This window comes from Desmodus rotundus, chromosome 9 (genome assembly GCF_022682495.2).
Source record: "Desmodus rotundus isolate HL8 chromosome 9, HLdesRot8A.1, whole genome shotgun sequence".
In the NCBI taxonomy this organism is placed as follows: Eukaryota; Metazoa; Chordata; class Mammalia; order Chiroptera; family Phyllostomidae; genus Desmodus; species Desmodus rotundus.
The window spans coordinates 34,434,180-34,458,652 of NC_071395.1; the positions used below are offsets into that span (position 1 = coordinate 34,434,180).

Below are 24,473 nucleotides of genomic sequence, written 5' to 3' on the forward strand. Positions count from 1 at the left end.
TATATTAAATACATTGTGACGTGTAATCACACACAAAAAATCTCAATGTTTTAAGTAAATTTACAATTTTTTAAAATATATTTATTGATTATGCTATTACAGTTGTCCCATTTCCCCCCCTCACTCCACTCCATCCTGCCCACCCCCTCCTTCCCACATTCCCCCCCTATAGTTCATGTCCATGGGTCATACTTATAAGTTCTTTGGCTTCTACATTTCCTACACTATTCTTACCCTCCCCCTGTCTATTTTCCACCTATCATCTATGCTACTTATTCTCTGTGCCTTCCCCCCCTCCCCCTCCCACTCCCCTATTGACAACCCTCCATGTGATCTCCATCTCTATGGTTCTGTTCCTGTTCTAGTTGTTTGCCTAGTTTGCTCTTGTTTTTGTTTTAGATGTGGTTGTTAATAACTGTGAGTTTGCTGTCATTTTTACTGTTCATATTTTTTATCTTCTTTTTCTTAGGTAACTCCCTTTAACATTTCATATAATAAGGGCTTGGTGATGATGAACTTCTTTAACTTGACCTTATCTGAGAAGCACTTTATCTTCCCTTCCATTCTAAATGATAGCTTTGCTGGATACAGTAATCTTGGATGTAGGTCCTTGCCTTTCATGACTTGGAATACTTCTTGCCAGTCCCTTCTTGCCTATAAGGTCTCTTTGGAGAAATCAGCTGACAGTCTTATGGGAACTCCTTTGTAGGTAACTGTCTCCTTTTCTCTTGCTGCTTCTAAGATTCTCTCCTTCTGTTTCATCTTGGCTAATGTAATTATGATGTGCCTTGGTATGTTCCTCCTTGGGTCCAGCTTCTTTGGGACTCTCTGAGCTTCCTGGACTTCCTGGAAGTCTATTTCCTTTGCCAGACTGGGGAAGTTCTCCTTCATTATTTGTTCAAATAAGTTTTCAATTTTTTGTTCTTCCTCTTCTCCTTCTGGCACCCCTATAATTCGGATGTTGGAATGTTTCAAGATGTCCTGGAGGTTCCTAAGCTTCTCCTCATTTTTCCGAATTCTTGTTTCTTCATTCTTTTCTGGTTGGATGTTTCTTTCTTCCTTCTGGTCCACACCGTTGATTTGAGTCCCAGTTTCCTTCACATCACTATTGGTTCCCTGTACATTTTCCTTGGTTTCTCTTAGCATAGGCTTCATTTTTTCATCTACTTTTTGAACAAATTCAACCAATTCTGTGAGCGTCTTAATAACTAGTGTTTTGAACTGTGCATCCGATAGGTTGGCTATCTCTTCCTCACTTAGTTGTATTTTTTCTGGAGCTTTGAAGTGTTCTGTCATTTGGGCCATTTTTTTTTTTTGTCTTGGCGTGTCTGTTACTTAAAGGGGCGGAGCCTTAGGTGTTCCCGGGGCGGGGTAACGCTGGTCGCTGGGCTGTGACACTGTACGTGGGGGAGGGGCCGAGAGGGAGCAATGGTGCCCACTCCACTCTCCACTGGATTTCAGTCTTTCACTCTGCTACCCACAATCAAACTGGGCCACTCTGGTGCTGGTTCCCGAGTAAGTGGGCCTGTGCACACGCCAGGCCCCTGTGGGTCTCTCCAATGACCTCTCCTGTGAGGCTGGGAGTCTCTCCTGCTGCCGCCCCAACCCCACGGGCGTTTTCAATCAGAGGTTTGAGGCTTTATTTCCCTGAGCTGGAGCCCTGGGTTGTGCGGTCTGCTTTGCTCCCCGCCGTTTGTCCAGTTTATCTGTGCACGAATGTGGGGCCACGGGGTCTGCTAGTGGTCAGACTGCCTGCCCCGTTCGTCCCACACTCCGCCGGTCTCGGTCCCGCCACCACAACTCGAATCCTCTCCGCCCCAGCTGCCCGTCTCTGCCCCTCCTACCGGTCTGGATGAACGTTTATTTTTCGATTTTCTGTCAGTTCTGGTTGTGTGAGGAGGTCTACCTACGCCGCCATCTTGGTTCTCTGACCATAAATTTACAATTTTATGTTGAGCTGCATTCGTAGCCATCCTGGACTGTATGCAGCCCGTGAGCCGCAGGTTGGACACCCCTGCGTGGTCACACATACACATTCCTAGATTTTGATTCTGCATATGGGTTTCCGCAACATCCTCCCCATCCCCATATGCAGGTACTTGGTAAATACTTTTGAATTGAATTGAACTGTGAACATATACCATCCTCACTCTTTACAGTAGGCTTCATACAGACCTTCTCCTTCATGATTTTGTAGAACATTTCTATTTTGACAATGCCCAAACCATTCCAAAATAAAAAAGTGACCAAAATAAGTATGAGAGAGAGAGAAGGAGGGGGACAGTTTAATAATCCCTCCGGCTCTGGCACACATCCTCGTCCTTAGCCGGGAGCCTTTGCTCAGCGAAAGTGCATTGTATACAGAGCTTTCAGGCAGACTACACCCACAAGCAGCCACCAGAAGCAACAAAATTTCCTCAAGTCATTATCCCCTGATATTGACAAATTAAACACTAATGAAACATTCTTATTATTGATAAATGTAAAACGGGCAAGGTAAAGCATGAGTAGAAACAGGAAGAATGATCTCATCATGGTCCCCCCTTCCCCATGCACGACTCTGTCCAGAAATCTGCCCGGTGACAGCATGGAAACAGTATGCCTGGAGTTGGCAATCAAAGAACCAGCGTCTGCATCCTGGGCTCAGCCATTACAAGTTGTGTGACCTTGGAAACGATCAGCTTTGGGCTCCCGCAGAGGAGGGATTCGGTGGGACCACCTCACAATCACTGGAGGAGCAGACGGGAGCGTGCTCGTGAACGTTCCTTCTCACCCTCAGCTCTGCCGGCTGGTGCTGTCAGTGTGGCTGGGAGCAAGGGCCGAAGGCCCGCGGGCGACCAGCCCTGAGGTCGAAGGCCCTGGGTGTGGCTGGTGCACTGTGCCCCCATCACTCGTTGGTGGGGACCTCCAGCCCTTCCTGGAAAAGGGAACCCACAGAGGCAAGTGGGGTTCGGCCAGTGAGATGATACCCGTCTGATTTGCCAGGTGCAAGATCAGGCCTTGGGGGCATGGATGCAGTTGGCCCTGGGGTAAGGATATGAGTAGCCTAGAGCTGTGAGGCCGGAGCAGTGACTCTAACGCCATTGTTGAATTCAGAGGTGACTCCAACAAGGGGAAAATGATTTTGAAAACAATCAGGTTCAGGTGTAGGTTTCGAAATGGAACTCTGTCCTCTTTTCGTTTTAGAGTGACAGGGTAATGGTCAAGGTAAATGGAATCTGATAGAAGCTTTTATTCTGACAGCTTAACTGAGGCCCAGGCCCTCTCACCATGGGGGGTAGCTGGGAGCGGAGAGGGTCACTTTCCAAATTTCAAATCCAAACACTACGAAAGAAAAGGAGGAGTTCAAGGTGAAGAAAAAGGCAGCCCACTTTTCTTTACCTGCTCTGCTTTTGTCCTTCACACACTTCACACTTGAGGGAGAAACTAATGACATTGACCTTGGGGCCCCTCCTTCCACCCGGCGATGTACACAGCTGTGGCAGGCGGTCCCTGCGGGCCTCTGCCCACTGCAGCATGCTCTGTTAATGTGGCCCAGCCAGCAGCTGACTGAAAACAGTGGCAGGCAGGCACTAGGCACACGACCCCTGACACTGTGGGCCTTTTCTTCCTCCTCTCCCAGCAGCCAATGGGCGGGCTCTCTCCACCAGCTGCCATGGCAACAAGAAGACTGCTCTGCAGTGCCCAGAACAGATGTCACATGAGCAAAGATGAATGTGGTGGGGGTGGGGAGCATGTGGTGGGGGCAGAGGGGGATGAGGGACACATTTGGAGTTAAATGGTCGCACCAGAGGGAGTAAGGCACATTTTGAAGCAAGTGCAAAGCGGTAACATCTATTTTCTTTCTTCTCCCTGTCCTTTAAGTTCTAAACCCATGTGCACACACACACACACACACACATGTCCTTTCATTTCAGCTTCTGAGGTGCTGCCGCTCCCGGGCTTTCATGGCAAACATGAAAGCTCTGATTTCTCAAAGCCTTTAATGAACATCGCCTCCATTGCCGAAAGACAAGCAGGCGCCGAGGAACTGGCCGGACGGCTCTGTTGTGGTGAACTGGAGAATCTCAGCACCACACAGAGCTGAGACAAAATCCATGGGGATTTTAACGGCAAGCGCGTGGCCTCTGTAGGCAAACAACAGACCTGTTTCACTCTTGTTGCCACTAAAATGGAAGGGCTCCTACTTCCCTCCCCCCTGGTGAACGTACCACTCCTAAGGCCGTTCTGTATAGACTAAACCAGGGCAAGGCTTATAAATCTACCTGCTTGAGCAACAAAGGCTCTTTTGTTGTCTCTCAAATAGATCCTATCCTTGCTGAAATACCGAGTTTAAAATGTTTCCACTGCCTTCCATTTATCTTCCACTGAAATTAACAAGCAGAGCCTGTGCACGCAGGCGCACCCGCTAAACCTATATATTAGTAGGTAAGATAAGAGTGATATTAGCAGCAGGCAGGCGCTAGACGCCGCAGGCCTTTTTTCCTCCCAGCTTGCAGCCAATGGGCAGGAACCTAATCCTGTTCCTGTTATCAGACCACATGAATCAGTGAGACAGGAGGGACGACGCACAGATCCTGTCCTAATCCGATGGATGAAATGCACTAAGTGTGCCAGGGGATGGGAAAATGTTGCTTAGCATTATTTTGCCCTTGTCCTTATTCCCCCAACAAACATTCACGGAGTGCCGGCTTTGTATGAGCTGCCACACGGGTGGATGCAGAGCAAGGGCAGGCCCCACTTACAATTAGGAAGGAAAAGAAACACGGGAGCTCTCAAAACAAGCGGGATGAGGTGAGCATGGCCAGCTCAGGAGGAGGAGAACGTGGGCAAAGGCGGACTCTGAGAAGTGTCCTGGGGTGTGGGGAAATGAGAGCACCAATCCTGTGACAGACACTTGACCTGTATGCCGTTGTCATATAGTGCTTACGACACCCTAAGAAGTAGTCATTACTACCCTATGTAGCAAATCAGGGGACCCAGGCTTAGAGGGGTTAAGGTCACACCATTAGCCAGTAGCAGTGTCACTGTTGTCCCAATCCTCCCCACAGCTCCACGGGGTTTGCCCCAGCAACCAAGTGGCACGTGGCCGCAAAGAACGCAGCTGTGTGTGCCCGCACCACGTCCTGGTCTTCACTTCAGCAATGACATCGATGAACTCGTGGACTTCGAACACACCCTGCATAGCTCCTAATACATGTTGAGACAAACACACTACTATTTAAATGTAAAAGGGTCACCTAGATACACCCCGAAGTCATTTTGTGTACCACATGGGGTACCTACGTCACACTTTGGGAGCCCCTGCATGTTCCCAGGCTGACCTTGAAAGATGAGTGGGAGCATGGCCCACAGAGAATGTGAATTCACTCAAATATCACTCCAGCTCCATCTGGGTTATTCTGTGCATATGCCCCCATAAAATGAAAATGTCTCCTTGGTCCTCACAAGAATGCTTTCTTCTATCATTATTCTGCCCAGTAAGTGGAATCCTAAGGTGCCTGCAAAGCACACGAATGCAAAGCAGTGGGCCTGAATAGAAGACTGAAGGCCCGCAATGTCCTTGTCAGCATCGCTCCTGGAAGCTGCCCTTACAGGGCAGACTCCGCCCCAGATGCAGCTCCGTGCCACTGCAGCCACAGGCTACCACCACCAGAGGGCAGTGGCACAAACCAGATTTTCCATTTGGACCCAAATGGGGATGCACAGTTTAATAATATGTAAAGCCTATTATTACAAGCTTTTCCTCTCCCCACTCCCTATTAATGAACAAATGCCCAGGGGTAATGCAGATATTTCTAAATACAGTGCGAGAAAGGGCAGTCTGTGCTCATACACAGAGAGTCTAACACACAGTAATGAGTGGGAATGAAAATAATCACCTAGATGCAACTAAACCATTATGGCTACAGATTCAGCTGCCTGTATGGCTGCGTCCATAGAAACAGAGACATCTAACTCCAGAAATGGGCACTTTTAAAACACTTCTTTCACAAGTTCTTATTTAGAGTTCACAATGATGCCTGTAATGATAACCACAAAGCTACAAGAGGGGTGTGAGAGGAATTGCCCCTTTAATGCTGGGCATACAAATGGGGATTTTTCTCTTTCACTAAGGTAAGTGAATGAATTATTCAGGTCCTTTCCATGGGCATTTAAAAATCATAACTCCATGCTTTAAACAATAGCACAAATAAAAAAAATTAAAAAGAAGAACTGGCTAATTCCCCAGCCACAAAATATCAACTGACATTTACCCGTGGCTATTCAGGGTCCTACTATGCAAATAAGCGGCTTTTGGTGTTGGTGAAAGCAGAGTCTTTTGGTGCTCCTACTGGTTTAACACCATAGCACAGGGAACACAAGAGGCTGCGAGGGGGTACTTCTGGTAGGCAACCTACCCGTTTACCTGTGAACAAAGGCATGGAAACAACCCTGCTATTTTCTCAATTCATGATAGAAAGGAAGATTCTCTGGTCCTGTATTTTCACCATGGTTTGAAATCTAAGGGCCTCAGGAGAAGCAGGATGCAGGCAGCCTTGTCTGTGGAGTCACCCCATGAAGCCCTGATATTCGTAAAAATTGCTTGACAGATTGCTAGGTACCTCCACACAGTGTGTGAGAAAAGCACATGGAATTCAGAGTCAAATAAATCTGGCTCTCCCAATGTCCCCTGTGGGTCATCTTGGGAATGTGAATGAAACCCTCGGAGCTTCGGTTCCTCCTCGGGCAGGTAGGAGAACAGATCCTGAGCTACCTCCCCACGTGGGAGTGAGGGTCACTCATGGCACACGGGACAAAGCCCTGAAAACTGCTGAGATTTATTTTAAAACATTTCACTTTTATTTCACCCATTTCACAGACGGAACTAGAGCTTTAAAGACCTGTCCGAGGTCATGGTCGGTAAAGGCAGAGCAGGACCCCAGCTGGGGTTCTCATCCAAGGCTGTGGTTCTTTCCACCCCTCTATGGTGTCTTGGTCAGCTTGAGCTGTCCTAACCAAGTACCCCAGGCTGGGTGGCTTAAAACAAAAGGCATTCATTTGTCACAATTTGGGGGGCTGGGAAGTCCCAGATAAAGGTGCCAGCAGGGTAGGTTTCATTGCGAGGACCATTCTGACTCAGAAATGGCCGCTGTCTTACTGTGTGCGTACATGACCCCTTCTTCGTGTGCACGTGGAGAGCGCGCTCTGGTGCCCCTTCTTACACGGGCACCAATCCCATCATGGGGCTCCACCCTCTCGGTCTCATTTAGCCCTAATTACCTCTCAAGGCCCCAACTCCAAATGCCATCACACTGGGGCTTAGGGCTTCCACATGAGCATTTGGGGAGCGCAAAATGAACATTCGGCCCACACAAAGGGTAACGGCGGCCTTCTTTATCCGGTCACACCTTTTCGGTCCAGGCCAACAGATACTCGCTGGCAGTCTGCGAGGTGCGAGCGCAGCACCAGGCCTCAGGGAAGACGGGGCGAGTGACCGAGCTCGCTGAGGGCCAGGAGAGCTCCCGGGAAACAGGCTGCAGGAAGGAGCACTGTGACATGCGGGCGTCTGGGACTGTGTACAGCACGGTTTGTCGGGGCAAACTTCACGAGACCACCTTCAGGTAGGTGTACCTGAAACAGCTGTGATGCAAATCTGGCAACTAATCAGTGTGTAATATTCGACAAGATAATTAATGTGGTAGTTTACTGAGGAAGGTAGGGAAGCTAAGGAAGAAGGGCCATTTAAAAATTTTCAGCCTATAGATGTTTATAAGAAGACACAAAGAGTCTGTACCTCTTGGTAGGAAATGATCAAGTCCAGTTATATTATGACGATTATGGCATAACTGGATGTTTACTAAGTATATTTAATTTTTCTTGATTGGGTTGCCAAAATTAAAACTACTTTCTGGATTGGAAAGCTGAAGGGGCAAGTGGCTCAGCCGCAGTTACTGTAAGAGTATATTGGGTGACTTGTACATGGCAGCGGTGTGTACGTGTGAGCTAGTGTTTGTATATACATTGCGTCCATAACAAGTGGTACACTACATATATGTAAAATCTCATTTAATTCTGATAACAAGCCTATGAGGAAATCTTGTTATCCACACTTGGACCATTTTAAAATGAAGACCAGGAAAGTCAGGGATTCACGAGTAGTGACTGAGTACTAGAATATTCTTGCCAACCATTCAAGCATTATTTTGATTACACACACACACACACACACACACAATTCCCTACCCCAACTTCCCCCAAATCTAGCTCTCGGGATTTTCTTCTGTTTTTACGTTTTGTATGCTACTGCATCTTGGTAAGTAGCATGGCGGTGAGGCTGGGCCTTTTTTGAAGGCAGAGATGTTTGAAAGACTAGCTTATGTGAATTCCCACTTCCCTTCAAAATTAGACGCAGACCCGAGAGAGAAGACTTGGTTCCATCCTCTCTGGAAGCCAGGTGGGCCCCCACTTGGTCAGCACAGCCAACCTCTCCTGGGCAGCCCAGGAGAGAAGGGCCCCAGTTTCAGTCCCATTTGAGGCAGTGACATGTGACAGTGGCATGTTGGAAACAGGCCCGGGGGACTCTGGTGGACTGAATAATGGTGACCCCCAAATGCCCATGTCCTAATCCCTGGCACATGTGAACCTTATTTTATATGGAAAAGACCTGGCGGATATGGTTAAATGAAGGGCACGAGATGGGGAGATTATCTTGGATTATCTGGTGGACCCTCAATGACGTCACATGTCCTTATAAGACCCAGGAAGAGGGAGACTGGACACAGAAGAGCGGGAGGCCACGCGACCTCCGAGGCAGAGACTGGAGTGATGAGGCCACAGGCTGAGCAATGTCGGCAGCCACTCGAAGCTGGAAGAGGCAAGACAGGGATTCTCCCCCAGAGCCTCCGGAGGGAGCACAGCCAGCTGAAGCCTTCGATCCTGACCCAGGAAAACTGTCAGAGAACGAACTTCTATTGCTTTGAGCCACTGGGCTTTTGGAAGTTTGTCACAGTAGCCATAGGTAACTACGGTAGGGGCAAAAAGAGATTTGGCAAATTAGAGAAAGAAAGATGGCTTCGTATACCAACCACTGACTTCATCTCCCCAAATATTGTTCTATGGCTGTGATATTTAGCAATTTCTTGTGTCAAGAGCGACAGCAAGATAGGCTTTGTGGTACGGAAGGCCACGGTCAATGCAGTAGTTGATTCCTGCAGGTCTAGAAAACACGCTAAACAAAGCAGCAGTTCCTCGAACCTCTGAATTTGGGCTCTTGGTGGCAGCAGTGAGTGAGTCCTCACAGGAGTTGACTTTGGAATACAAAGAACTACAGAACCTGCGCAGCTGCAACATTTTCCATGAGTGACTGTAGTTCTCATCCTGAGTTCCCAGATCTCTTCAGCTTCAACAACTCTGAGACCTGAACAAGAACTGTATGCCGTGATACAGTTCCGTGAACTCGGCACTCTGGTAGAAGTTACACATGTCTTATGGGAAGACAGCAAAATGATGGTGTGTAACCTTGTAGGCTAAGGAGTTTGGGTTTCACTCTCAATGTCGTGGGGAAGCCACAGGCGAGCCGACACAGGAGAAGGAAACGACCAGAGTTAGACTCAGGAAGAGGCTCTGACTGCCCTGTGCCAGTCGGCGGTGTGTAGAGAGGTCAGCAGTTCAGTGGCCCAGGAGTTAGGAGACGAACACGGAAATGAAAGAGGAGGCACAGTGGAGATATATTCAGAGGCAGAGTGTAGGTTAATCTGATTACATGGAGGTGAGGAGTGAGGAAAAGGTGAACCAGGGATGACTCCTAGAAGCCTTGCATAAGCGAGTTAAAGATGATGATGGGGATGGCGGGAAGAGCTGTGGGGCTTGTTTCAGGGAGTGTGGGGTGGTAATGAAGCCTCCAGTTTAGGAAATATTACGTTAACAAACAGGAATAACAACTACACGGTGGATTAGGGGGATCTGGAACCCAGAGGCTAGTTCTAGCCATAAATTTTGAGCAGCATTGACATAGAGATGACATTTAGACTATGCTAGAAAAACAGGAGAAGAAACTTGGTAGTATGGGTAGGGAGGTTATTGAAAATGAAAGCTGCTTCTCTCTCTCTCCCTCCACCGCCCCCCCCCCACACACAACACACACACGCAGAAACCAAATATAATAACTTGGCGGGGCTTAACTGCAGGGCTTGGAGGGTCCCTGACCATTTGGCTGCAATCCGAGGGCTTTGTGAAGAAAATGAAATAATCTAAGCTGAACAAAATAATAAAACATTCAAAATTTAGGGAAGACAATTAGATGATCAAAGCTGAAGGAATTCTGAAAAATGCTTGTTGTAATCCAATCATTGCCTACTGCTTTTACCTTTCACTCTGGGCATCTTTCTTTAAAACGACACTGTACAGAGTATAGATGTCAGGTTGCTGGACAAGTGAACTCTAAGGTAAACTGTGGTAAGTCCTTAAAGAGGACAGCTAAGTTGAAGATCCAGCTGGATGAACGGGTAGCTGGGTGGCTGGGTAGATAGATGGGTGAATGAACAAACAGACTGAGGGACTGAGAGAAATGGATTTTTAAACATTTTATATTTGGCACATGGTGGGTTATTGAACATTCACCGCAAAGTTTATCCAGAGGAAAGGTTCTGCTTGCTGTTCCAGAAGCTTTGAGGAGTCGGGAGGGAGGTGGGGAGGTAGGCCATGAGGCCAGAAGAACAATCTTTAGATTGACTCTCTCTGTCAAATTTCAAGAAACAGAATGTATCAGTGATCCAAATACTTAATTGCTAAATGAGAAAGAAATTTTCCGGAGGTCAGAATCACATGTGAATACCTCCCACCCCGCCGAAGGCCACGATTCAGTGTCCAGTACTAGAAAATGTTGGCCATGCCCAGTTCACTAGGGAGGTAAACTATATACACTCGATAATCTGAAAACAATTAATAATCCATCAGCTCATCTCCTCCAATTAATAGTATTAGCATAGAATTCCACCATGAAATTCTGAAAAAATATTTACAAGAACGCAATCATGAAAAGATTACAAAGTCTTGGTCCGCAGGCGAGAACACCCCCCGAGTCTGCAAAGTCTTTAGCTCCTCAAAGGCGTGAAGCAGTGGTCAGATGCTGGGAGCAGAGTCCAGCACTTGCAAGGTCAGTGAACTCGTGGGAAGTTTTCCTTTCACTCTGACCCTCTTCTGCAAGACGCCCCAGGGTTCAGTCTGAACGGAAATAAGCAGACCGCTTCAGCCATTCCCCTCTCCTAGGCTGTCGGTGAGCCTGGTATCTACAACCCGGCCAACTTCGCACAGAACCACAGTTAAGATGGAAAATCACTTTGGGTTTCTGGCTCCTCAGCAGTACTGCTCATCTAATTAGCTCAACAATTGGTCCCTGTGATAAAATCAGCCAATTTTATGTTCAAATGGCTGCTCCGTGGTAAGCAATACCGTCACTCTCAACTTCACATACGAAGAAGTTGCTGAAGAAGCTGGTTACTAGGAGGTCACTGGGGGGCAAACTAGTGAAGACTATTAAATTAGGAACCTAAGTCAATGTTATAGTTAGGACGTAGGGGTCCCATCAGGGCTCAGATAAGATGAATTCCCAGAACGCAGCGACACGGCCAGAAATGCTGACTTAAAGGGGAAGACAGCACGCAGATAAGAAACACATGGAAGGAGTCATCTGCAGAACCTCCCCATGCCTGGAAATAAACCTAAATGTTGATGGTGCAACAACAGAGCCCTCCACCCTGATCTAGCGTTGTTAAGAAATGACTCTTCCTACTGAAGACCTCTGCGGTTTCAGGAGTTTGTTCAAGGTCACACAAGGCAGAAAATGGGGGAAAGCCAACGCCCCTCTTCAGCACCCTCGTATCCTTCACCCCCCTGGGAAGGCAACAGGTGCTATCTGAGACTCCCTCCCTCCTCTGTGCGATCATTAGAAACCACGTTACTTTTTAAGGTAAATGTACAATCACAGATCAGCTTCTTTATGGTGTAAAAGCTAATTATATCACCTCTCATAGCCACTGCAAATTATTGATTTCTTTTTCTTGGTGTGTATATTATTAATTATACCAATTGAATGAACAGTTAGAAATCCATACAAGTTTCAAAACTAGAAACAGATACGTGAATGAATACAATTTTACATAAAGAGAGATACATAAATACCTCAATCTAAACATATCCATTTTATCTATGTATATATAGAGGTAAATATAGTCAGAAATATGTAAATGACTTCATTTATATAAAGGGCTTTAAACAGCAATTAGCATGTACTAAGCACTCAGTTGGTACTGTTGTTGCTATTATTATCAGCATCGTTATTACTTAGTTACATATATACTATATATAAATATATTATATAAACTACATATGTAACTGTATATTATGTAACTGTATAATTGTAGCAGAATTCCTTCGGAAAATTAAGCTTGTGTTTCTCTTTCTCTGCTCTCACAGAGGCTCCAGAAAGTCACTGGACCGTGGCAAACCATCCATGAGGCACTGTGGTGGGCTGCCTGGCCTGGACGGGGCCTCTCAGGCTCCAGCTCAGACCCCCTTGGCCTCACCTTGCTCTTCTCCTCCGCTGCAGTGCCCACTTTGCATGGACTCTGATCAGCTTTACGAAGCCATAGCCCTACGGCGCCTCATCTCACACCCACGCCACGTGCCTCTTGCCTCCTGCTCGCTGCCCCAGGGACACAGGGTCCTGAACCCACACACGAGCAACCCTGAAGTGCAGCATGAAACCCAAGGCAGATGGCGTCCAAAGTACATTTGCTTCCCGCCTCCCCCAGAGTGACTGGCCATTTCATCAGGACCAAACAACCGGTCAGCAACAGCCTCAGCAGAGACCACCTTGAATTGGCTCTCCCTGCCTTTCTTTCCCATCCCCTTCCCTCAGCTCCTGCGCATGGCACCACACGCCCCACTAAGTCTTCACAGAGCAGCCTTGGTCCTGGGCTCTGTTCTGCATGGTGGCCAGACTGAGAGGGAAATGACAGTGGTCACCCACATGCCAGTGCACAGTGAGCCCCCTGCTCCCGGGGGTGGGGACACAGGGAGTCACTTTGTTCTTTCTTCCTGAAAAGGAAAGTAATTTGATCCCTCGTGGTGTGTTGAGTAGATGTGAAAGGGTGGGTCCCGGTTCTCAGGGGTGGACAGAGGATGCGACCTGAGCCAGGGCTTCTGGGTGAGGGCTCCTGGGCAATGGCTGTGTCAGGACCGAAAAGCACTTTCTGCACTTGACTTAGCTCAGCCAGGGGTCCCTAGGGCTCTTCCCAGGGGGGCCTCACTCCCGCTCTGTACACCCCCAGAAAGGAGGAGGAGAGCGTGGTTCACATGCAGCTGCTCTGATGCCACGAGGACCTGGGCCCGCGGCAGCCCTGCAGCCTGGCAATAAGCTGGAGGGGAGTAAGAGGCCTGCAGTCCTGAGGGTCCTAGCCAGGGAGCCAGACTGACGTGCCCCCGCCTCCGGTGCCATCCGAGGCCAGTTTCGTTGACGTGATAAAGTAAGAGAGACGGGACAGGGTTTGTTCTCTGAGCCGGGGAGAGAGCAGTCGTGTGTGATCATGTTCACTAACAGCGATGCATATCTGCATGCTGGGGACAAAGGCAACCCTGATATCTATGCAAACAAGACCCTACTTTCAAAAACCAAGCATGTGAATGAATGTTTGTATTGAAGTCCCATATGCTTCAGTACGGAACACCCAAAAGCATTTGGTTAGAACAATGGTCTAGAATACAAGATTAACATTCAGCAAATAGACAAAAATAATGGAGAAATTATTATAACAGTTGACTACTATTCACTATCCAAATTTTATTTCATTTGTGTGCCAGTTGTCTAAAATCAATGTGGTTCCGCTCAAAGCCAAGGGTCAGAAACTGTGCTGGGGTAGAACCCAGAATACAAGGAGTACGACAGCCCTTCCTCATCACGGGAAGGCACTGACCTTTCCCACGTAAAATTCTAGTTGTGAAACCCAACACGCCATTTCATTTTGAGATATTCTGGAGGGAAATTAATATCCTTCCAGAGTGTCTTCGTGTTACTGTATTATGGGACTGCGAGTCATTACAATAGTCCATTTATATATAGCATGAATCATAGGGAACTTTAAGTATTAACTACTAAGACTGCCTTTATAATTACATATTGTGAGATTAAACCACGCAGCACCATTTTCAAGTTCTGGCTTGGGGCCGTCTCTCTACCAAGCCCAGACCAGTAACTTGCCTGGCGCAGGCATTTCCCCACCCAGCGCTCAGATGCTGGCATTACTCAGGCCTAGGCCTTCTCCACCATCTCTTATCACTCTTCCTAAGTGATTCTATCAGCAACTTGGGCTCCATTTACCAAGTGTCAGCAAACTCCCAATAATAATGAGGTCTGCCATTTGTTGAGCACTTACTATGTGCTGAGCCCTGTACTTCCCACACATTAACCCAGTTAATAGTCATAACCACGCTCCCTGTGAGGTAGGACAGCCCACGTCTCCTCCGAGCAACCACCAGGATGCCCGTATCATGGGTAGCTCAAACTCCACACCTCCAAACTTCCCTTACCTTCCCCACACATCTGCCTCAGCTCCCGCACACCACCACACAAATCGCCACCGTCCAGACACGTGTAAGTCGCCCTGGACTCCTCCCTCCCATGTGTCCTCCACTTCCAATCAGTTCCAAGTTCCAGGAGTTGTGCTTCCTAACGACCCCTTCATCCCATTCAGACTTTGACCATCCCGGCCAAAGCCCCTCATTTCTGGCCTGGAATCTTACAATAGCCACCTGGCTCATCTCTCTGCGTCGTCTTACTTTTCTAACTCCGGTTACTATGCTGACTTACCCTTATGATGCCGGGCATCTGAAATAGGGGGATCATAATGAGGTCCCTCGTCCTTACAGGTTTGCCTGAGTAGACAAGTAGGTAAGATGACACTGGCATCTCAGTGTTAGGCACCTGACAGAAAGTCACTCGGCTGACATACAAATTAAGACCATGAGACGCCAGAGGCCCCGTGCTTTGCTGCCACCACGTAAGCCCATCTTTATCAGACAAGTCACAATGAAAAGGGATATGGGAAAGAATACTTTATAATTAAAAGTGTTTTAGGATAGAAATAGAAATATACTCAAATTACTCCTAAACTTAGTTTAAAACAATAAACATTTATTATCTTGTGGTTTCTATAGCCCAGCTTAGTTAGGTGCCTCTGGCTTGAGGTCTTCCATGAGGCTGCAGCCAATCCATCAGCTGGGGCTGCGATCTCATCTGAAGGGCTGACTGAGGCTGAGGGGCTTCCGGGCTCGCCAAGTGGTTCTTGGAGGCCTCCGCCCCTTGCCACGTGAGCCTTTACTCAGGGCTGCTTGGCGGCATGGCTGCTGGTTTGCCCCTGGGCGAGTGATCCCAGAGACAGTGACAGACGAAAGTCACAATCTTTAATCAACTCATCTCAGAAGGAACATCCCATCCCTTCTGTCATTCAGTAGAAGGGAGTTATTAAATCCAGCCCATACGTGAGGAGAAGGGATTACACGTGGCCAGAGACCACTGAGGGCCATCCTACAGGCTGCCTACGATTATCACAGTAGAGGGCACAGCTCTGTGAGGTGGGGGTGGACCTGCTGAGGAAGAAGTGGGGCCCCAGCAGCATCTCCTTAGCCCGCTCTGCTTTCAGAGTTCGCTGACTGTGAGTTGCACGGCCTCCCAACTTTTCATCAGTAGATGCACTGTCGTCACTGCCTCTGTCCCCGTCACCTCTGCCACCACGGGGGGACAGGTGGAGAACCCACACATTCTCGGGCATTGCTGCACAGACTGTTTACGTAACTGTGAAACAGATCAGCATTACAGCAGCTACTGGCCCTGCTGTTAAATGTGAATCCACAGCTGGGGGGCCGGGGGGTCGGGGGGCTGCGTGAAAAAGGGGGAAGAGACTGAGAAGTACAAATTGGTAGTTACAGAAAGGCCACAGAGATGTAAAGTACAGCATAAGGAGTATAGTCAGTAACATTGTCACAACCATGTACGGGGCCAGGTGGGTGCTGGAAATACCGAAGGGACCTCCCTGTGAAGGGCGTGACCGTCTAACCACTACGCTGTGCATCTGAAGCTAATACAGGATAATAATGAACGTAAACTGTAATTTAAAAAATTAACATAATTTAAAAAATAAAGTGGATATAACAATAAAAAAGAAAATAGAACAATAATTCAAATTTAAACATTATCATGAAGTTCTAAAAATTAAAGCAACTCAACTCATTTTTATAAGAACTAAATCTCTATTGGAGGGGATTTTAAAAATACAACACAAGTTAATAGAGAAGATAATTATTTTATGATATAATATCTGTATTTCAGAGAAGTATTTTTTATTATAATTCAATCTACTGTTACGAGCAAGACAGAGGGTTTTCCAGGCTGAACTGGGTGAAGAGACACAGGAGAAAGGGCCGTCCACGAGTCCAGGAGGGAGGCCTGGAGCCGCAGAAGGAACCAATTCTGCTGACACCTTGATCTTGGACTTCCAGCCTCCAGACTGTGAGACAATACATTTCTGCTCTCAAGCCACCCCGTCGGTGGTACTTTGTTATGTCAGTCCGCACAGACAAATACAGAAAGAAAAAGAGAAATTCAGAGAGAGAGGCAGAGGAGGACAAAGAGAGGGAGGAAGACTATATGTTCAGTTGTTTTTAAAGAGAAATGCACAAGGGCCTATTATTAAAATCTCATTTAGCACTTTTATAGAGCAGAGTGTCTCTATTCCAAGAGGCTGAAACAAACTTCCCCAAAATGTGCACGCGGAACACAGCGCCAGGTGAAAAGAATCAGACTCTCCCTCAACAGGTGGGGCCCAACCTGGTGGGGGGCAGACGGAGGAGCCCAGGAGTGGCAGGAGACCTTACCTTCTGGTAGTCCTCTTTGGACCTCAGGGCTGCCTCCATGTGCGCGGAGGAGGATGGGTAGATGGCCGAGCGGTACTGAGAGCCGTGGTCGTTGCCTTGGCGCATGCCTGGGAGAGTGGGAAGCAGAGAGGATTACTGGGCTAAACTGGGCAACGAGGCCAGCATCACACGTTCTCCATGATTCCTGTGGTAAGTGCTGCTTTCCATTTTATCTCGATACCTCTCTTCTTGAATACGCATGCCATGTACCTGTTTTGCTTTGCCTGTTTCAATGATAACAAAGAGACTTGAACTTAGGTAAATTTATCACAGGTCTCGGATCACGGTAGATGCTCTATAAATGTGCATTTTTCTACGCAGATATTTAAAGCATAGCCTAGTGCATTTATCCCTTGCAAAGCACTGCGATACACATTATGTCTTTGGATCCTAATGAGACACCCTCTACGGCAGGTATTGTTGTCCCTCAGTTGGGACCGAAAGTCCCAAGTAAGTTTCCTTATCTGCCAACTGAGAAACTTATCTGCCAACTGAGGATGTTGATGTCAGTGCTGGGTACTGCTTGGCACAGGGGAGGTGCCTCTAACGGACACAGTCACTGATGTTCAGCCAGCGCAAGGGGTTTGCCTAAGATCACACCCCTCATCGGAAAAAGCCCTGAACTTCACGTTAGCCCAGTACACTTTCCACCCTGTCACAGCTGCTGGGGTGCAGATGGTGGTCAATTTCTAACTGACTGATTTAGTCCTCGAAGCTAAATAGCCATCGGCTTAATACAGATCCCCTATTGATCTTCACCCATTTACCGCATCATTCAGGAATCAGTTTGTTTTAACAAGTGTCCCCAAACTCCAAGCGAAGATTCAACCTTCCAGAGGAAACCCGTTTCCTAGTTCAAACGTGAATGCCCACGCGTGTCACCTGGGCATGTTGTTGAGATGCAGATTCCGCAGGGCTGGGGCGAGCCTGCCGTCCCGCATTTCTAAGTTGCTCATGGGTAGCGTGGGGTCAGCAGACCAAACTTCACGTAGCAAGGGCTTAGTGTTTGACCAGATATTTTTACGATTCCTTTACAGTCTTCAGCAACGTCCTGAATTCCAGTGATGTGGTGAGGAAAACCTGAATCTTCCCAACCACCCTTCCTCAGGTACGCTGCCGCCAACGCTCCCTCCACCCCCCGCCCCCGTGTCATGGGCCCACTTTCACACTCACCCCTTTCCAACCTTTAAGACTTAGTTCAAGCATCTTCTCTCTGGAAAACCTCCCTCGATCGCTCCTCACAGCTGTGACAGTCGCTGACTCCGTTGGGTCCCTCGGGCCTTGCAGGCCCCCTGTCTTAGGGGTTTTATCACACTGCACTGTTACTGGGTGGCTGTCCCCCGGCTTGCTCCTCTGGGAGCCTTCCAGGGGGCAGGGCTTCACAGCCATAGTGCCCGGTACAACGTCAGCCAGACGATGCACTTCCACGAATACTTGTTGCACGAGGAGTGCACGAGTTCCTACCTTGTGACCCAAGGCCCCGCAATCGATACTGCAGTGCTTTGCCACCTTCGCTGTGTAAATGCAAATGTAAATGCAAGTGCAAATACAAGAATCTTTCATAGGAGCTACAGGAGAAGCTACAAATGACCGATATGTTTGATGTCAGAGGTAACTGTGGTAGCTGCAGACTCCGCAGGGTCACTACGGCTGGTATTCACGATCCAAACTGCAAGAAGGGACAGAGGGCTAACTCGTAACCCTAGAGTAGGGTTCAGGGTCAGACCATAGGCTATCTATGGTGTACACGTGTGTACGCATGTGCATGTGTGGGGGGCCATTTCTGACGCCTCTTTGTTCACACCCCGGCTTGGCTGACTTCTTGGAAATCCCATTCTCCCACCTTCAGAGTCATTCCTGTCCTCGGTGCACAAAGGTCACCACACGTGGGGACCAGGAATGAATTAGGAGCTAAAAGAACTAATAATGACATGAAAATATTAATTTAATAATGTATAATGAAAATAAATCGTCTCATTCCTCCAATAAGTAATGCCAAATTAAAAGAGCTATTTCAGCCCTGGCTGGTGTGGCTCAGTGGATTGAGCACCAGCCTGCGAACCAAAGGGCTGCCGGTTCAATTCCCAGTCTAGGGCACATGCCTGGGTTGCGGACCAGGTCCTCAGTGGGGGACACGTGAGGGGCAACCACACATTGATGTTTCTTGCCCTCTCTTTCTGCCTCCCTTCCCCCCTGTGTAAAAATAAATAAATAAAATCTTTTAAAAAAATAAAATAGCTATTTCATTTCTGTGTAAGTTACATGTTCACATAAGCATTCTAGTATTATTATAGTATACAATATATAACTGTCATTATAGTATATATATATTACTTATAGTATATACTCTATAAGTATTATTAGAGTATAAGTATTAATGAAGCACCTAATAGGTACCGAGAACTCTTCCAGGCACTGAGGATACAGCAATGAACGCAAGCAAAGCCTCCCTTCACAGAGCCCCCGTGGTGTGGCGTCCGAGAGACTGGAGAAGCAGACATTCCAGAACGGCACTTCGGCGATATTTGCACTTGGCCTTCTTCAATCCCCCCTTCAGTTACAAGCAGGGCTTTCCTTGCCTAACCACCTCTCACCCTTCTGTGCATAAAGACACGACGGGAGTAGCATTACTCTCCACAAAGAAAAAAGGCCGCTGGATGGCTGGGTTTAGGTAAAATCTGACCCCTCCCCATTTAGCACAAGATGCAGAAAAGCAGGGTCTCCGTGCAGAGTTGATTACGTCTATTGAAGATTTTTCTTTTAAAGGAGAAACTAGTATGTGAGTGAAAGAGAATCTGCAGGTGTGACATTTCTATTTTCAACAAGGTTTTCTAAAGACTCCGTACGCCGTGTACACTGAAGACAATAGATATCTGTGTGTTTGGTGGCAGATCTTTGAACTGTCATAGGCTCGTGAGAAATTGTTGCTAACGGATAAAAACCAGCTTTTTGTCAAACAACATGGGAATAATGAAGAATTATTCCAAGTATATGGTACAATACTGGGCTCTGCCACCAATCATATTTGCACAAGTAATCTGAGAGAGTGCACAGTGAAACCCTTGAGCGTACATCCACATTCAGAGCGCCTCTCGTAGTGACATGACTGCCTCAGGGCAGAAACAGCTGGGAGATTTTATAGAAGCGTGTGGTTGGGAAGAAAGGATGCGCACGGCTGGCATTCTAGACAAGTATGTAAGACAATGCATTCATTTTGTGACTTTTTAAAGATTTTTTAAAGTATTTATTTTTCATTTATAGTTGACATACAATATTATATCAGTTTCGGGTAAACAGCATAATGATTAGACATTCATCTGGCACCATACCTAGTTATTACAATATCATTAACGATATTTATTTTGCTATACTTTACACCCCATGGCTATTTTTACAACTGTAATTTGTAGCTCTCACTCCCTTTACCCTTTGTGCCCACGCCCAACACCCCTCGCATCTGGTGACTATCAGTTTGTTCTCTGCATCTATGAGTTTGCTTCTGTTTTGTTAGTTCATTTGTTTTATTTCTTAGATTTCACATGTAAGTGAAATCGTACAGTATCCGTCCTTCTCCATCTGACTCATTTCATTTAGAACAATACTCTTGACCATCCATGGTGTTGCAAATGGCCAGATTTCATTCTCTGTATGGCTGAGTAATATTCCATTGTGTATACACGCAGCACATCCTCTGTCGTCATTGAATCAAATACCTATGAATAAATTTAACCGAGGAGGTAAGAGACTTGTACTAGAAAAACTATAAGATATGGAAGAAAGAAACTGAAGAAGATACAAATAAATGGAAGAATATCCACACTCAAGGATTGGAAGTATTAACATTGTTAAAATGCCCATATTACCCCAAGAAATCTACAGACTCAATCCAGTTCCTATCAAAATACCAATGGCATTTTTCAAGGCAATGCATTTCTATAAAAATTAATCCATGTATTATTTATGTAATTAGGGGCTATACTACTGCTGCAATCCAGGATACAGATTTAAACCCTTCCCTGAAGCTGTGATCCCTTTATTTAAATTGTAACTTGATCATCTGTTAATTGTAATACTACAATACTGATATAGTTCCTGCCACTGTTGCCCTTGACTTCTTTGTGCAGATTTCGGGTGTCCCCCACTCACTCTGGGCAGCTCCGGAGATGACTGACATCGTGGGCACTGCCCACAGCTCCGCTCCAGAGTCCCTGTACCTTTCCCTTTGCAGAAACCAAATTGACTGCTCATTCACTGGAAAGATGAGAGTTATTCACACTGTTACAGCAAGCATCTCTGCAGGTAGAAGAAGTCTTGCAGATTTGAATTTACAGCTCTGACCTTCTGACCCCTTTTGGATGTTCTAATGAATCTAAAAGTTCCCCCGTGTCACAAAAAATACACACTCTCTTCCTGGTCACTCTGGCTACACCCCTACCCGGCCAGGAAAAAAGACAAGAAAGATACAGTCGGGGATAGAGAGAAAACCTATCGGAGCCTTTATTTAGCCTTCCTCGAGTCTGGTGCTACTGGGCAAGACATTAGTCTCCCTCTGGTCTACACAAGAATAAGAATGGTAATTTGATTGATTTTTCCCCCATCAATGTTCATCTTAAGGACAAGGTATAATATCTAAAAACACAACTGTACCCACACATTCACATACTTGTTAATTCCAATGCATGTACCTTTCATTTCACTGATGAAGAGGCTTATTAAATGGATAGGAGCTTGAAATTTGGAAGCAGATGGTTCATTGGGAAATATGATTTGATGCTCAACAGACTGAAAACCCCATAGAACTATGGATTTTCTGTTCTTGTTATTTTTTTAATACATTGCATTTACAGATGTTTAGCATCATTAAACTTTTCACCATTTCTTTCAGTCTCCATTGGTTTATGTTAGGAATGCAGAACAGTAATTCATGGGTGAGGGAAACCTGTTTACTAAATCTTTTGTAAGAAGCCCAGGACTTAGAGCTGTAAGATCTTGTTTTCAAGTCTGGCTTTGCCGCTGAATTGCTTAATGCAAATTACCTAATCTTTCTAAGCCTCAAACCTCCTTTGTAAAACAGGAATTACAAAGGCCTAACCTATGGGTTTGCTGGGAGGAATAAATAAGATGAAACCTGAAAAGCACTTTGTTGAATGTAAAAAATTATGTAGATGTTAAATACTTTTATTTGTACAACTTTTAATAATCTTAGAAAATTTCAGATCTACTTTTGAAATAAAAATAACAAATGACATCACACAAGATATTCCAGAAGTAGGCATTTTTCCCTCTGAAAAGCTTTATTTATACTGATCGCTGAGACATGCATTCACACAGCAGTCACAGGGATAAACCCAAGGAGAGGATCAAAATTCCCCCTGTGTGTGTAGAAATGTACTGTTTTATTTTTAACTGTTCATTACCTCTTTTTATCAGAATTACCTTCCCTTTAAATTTAAACTCTGCTAACCTATAGCCCAGTTCTTCATCTCAATGGAAAACAAACCTAAGAAAGGGAAAAATCTTTGCGTGAATTCTCCTACCCCTGCTCTTACCCATGAAAAGCTTTCCAGGGCTCATCACTACTGGGCTCTCATCTGAAGTTTGGGAAGATCAGACCTGTAGACATTATCTCGTACCTCCTGAGCTCACACCCCCTGGGGTGCTAGAAAGTGGGACAGAAATATGTGCAGAACGGTAGAAAGAAACAAAAGCAATTAAGATCATGGAAAAACAATAGTTGTAAATGCCCTCACTTTTTCTGGTGACAGTCTGCCTTCTTTTCTTCCTTCTACCCATTCATCCATCCTTCTCTGTCTCCAGCAAGGTGTCAGGTACTGGGATTCAGAAATAAGACACAGTCTCATTTTTCCACTAGATCATTTTCCTAGTCAGTAAGGGGAAATGAATGGAAACCGACAAGCATAATCGAGTGTTGGAGGTGTGTCTTAGTCAGCTCAGGCTGCTATAACAAAATACCATAACCCATAAACTGGTGGCTTACCAACAACAGAAACTTATTTCTCACAGGTCTGGAGGCTGCAAGTCAAGATACCAGCCAATCTGGTGTATGGTGAGAACCTTCTTCCTGGTCCTCACATGGCAGAAAGAGGGTGCACTGACTTCTGGACCTCTTCTTATAAGGGCACAATCCCATTCATGAGGGTGGAGCCCTCATGACCTAATTACCTCTCCAAGGCCCTGCTTCCAAATGCTATCCCATTGGGAATTAGATTTCAACATATGAATTTGGGGGAAACACAAACATTGAGTCCATTAACAAGATGTTATGGGGAAAAAATCAGTGCGGATTAGAAAAACACAGGGACTCAGAGGAAAGAGTGGGTAGTTCACCTGATCAGCATGGAAGGGGGCTAAGTTCTGCAAGGTTTTATAGAGGTAGTGACTCTCGTCTTAAAAGAGAAATTGATAGACATGAGCAAGACAATCACCAGGAGGCCAAAGGTCAGGATTGTAGAACAGCATGGTGCCTTCGGGGACACGGTAGAAACCTGGACTATTTGCAAAGGCAGAAGCAGCACAGTTAGCATCTTTACCAAAGTCTTGGGCTTTTCTTCTCTAGCAAGCTTGAAGCCCAGATGAGAAAACTAACATCTAGGAGCAGCTGGACACACAAGAAGTGATCCTGCTAACCCACTAAATTGCAAAACAAATGAGATATTTATTTGACTGTTATAAATTGATCTAAACAGCCTTTGTATTGCTGTTATCGAAAAGAATTAACCAGAGTCATAACTCGAGAAGGGACAAAATAATGTCATTGAAGGGCAGAGAATCCCTATTTGCCTTTCCAATTTCCTCAAACAAATATGTTCTCTCCAGCATAAAGTATTCATGTGGTGCCGACTTTGTGCTCAGCACCATGGAGGCTACAGAAAAATCAGGTCATAAGCTTTGATCTCAAGAAATAGCCTGAAAATGGGAGGGAAGGAGAGGGACAATTACGAGCTTGACCCTGTATTTGCCTGTACTGGGTCTTTGCCAATACTTCCCATTTAATTCTCACATAAGCCCTGTGAAGTAGGTATTCTTAACCTTCTCTGACACAAAGAAAGCAATAGATCAGAGACTTCGAGTGACCCTACAGAGGTGGCATAGCAAGTACACGGCCATCCTATGATGTAAACCTAGATCTGCCTGACAACAGAGCTCTTTCTCTTTCAAAGTTGATACATGGAAGATAGAGCAAAACAATCAAAGACAAAGGAGCAAAGTGCCCTGTAGGTAGCATATCTGGTGGGCAGAGGGGACAAGACTGGTTTCTGCTAAAGGGCCTGGAAGGAAATGAGGCCGGTCAGTTGAGCAGGAGGCCACACACGTATCTTGACAGGACATACCGGGGACCAGAAATGTATGGAAAAGTCAGTTTCAGGGGAGCCACAGGATTCCGTGGAACTCTGGGTGAGCATCAGAATTTCAGAGCTCTCTTTCCCACAGATTTAACAAGTATTGCAAAGTTCACTGTGCCCTCCATTTGGCCTTGGAAAATCTAAGAGAACTACCGACAT

The 24,473-nt window shown here is 46.3% G+C and overlaps 1 protein-coding gene across 1 annotated transcript in view; it reads right to left on the bottom strand.

Annotated features, from left to right (window-relative positions):
* The window catches only part of MSRA (methionine sulfoxide reductase A), a 337,518-nt gene that overhangs the window by 74,219 nt on the left and 238,826 nt on the right, over nucleotides 1-24,473 (bottom strand). The window contains exon 5 of the mRNA XM_024569042.3: nucleotides 16,912-17,018. Within this exon, the coding sequence (XP_024424810.2) occupies nucleotides 16,912-17,018 (107 nt within the window). The remainder of the gene's footprint in view (nucleotides 1-16,911; nucleotides 17,019-24,473) is intronic.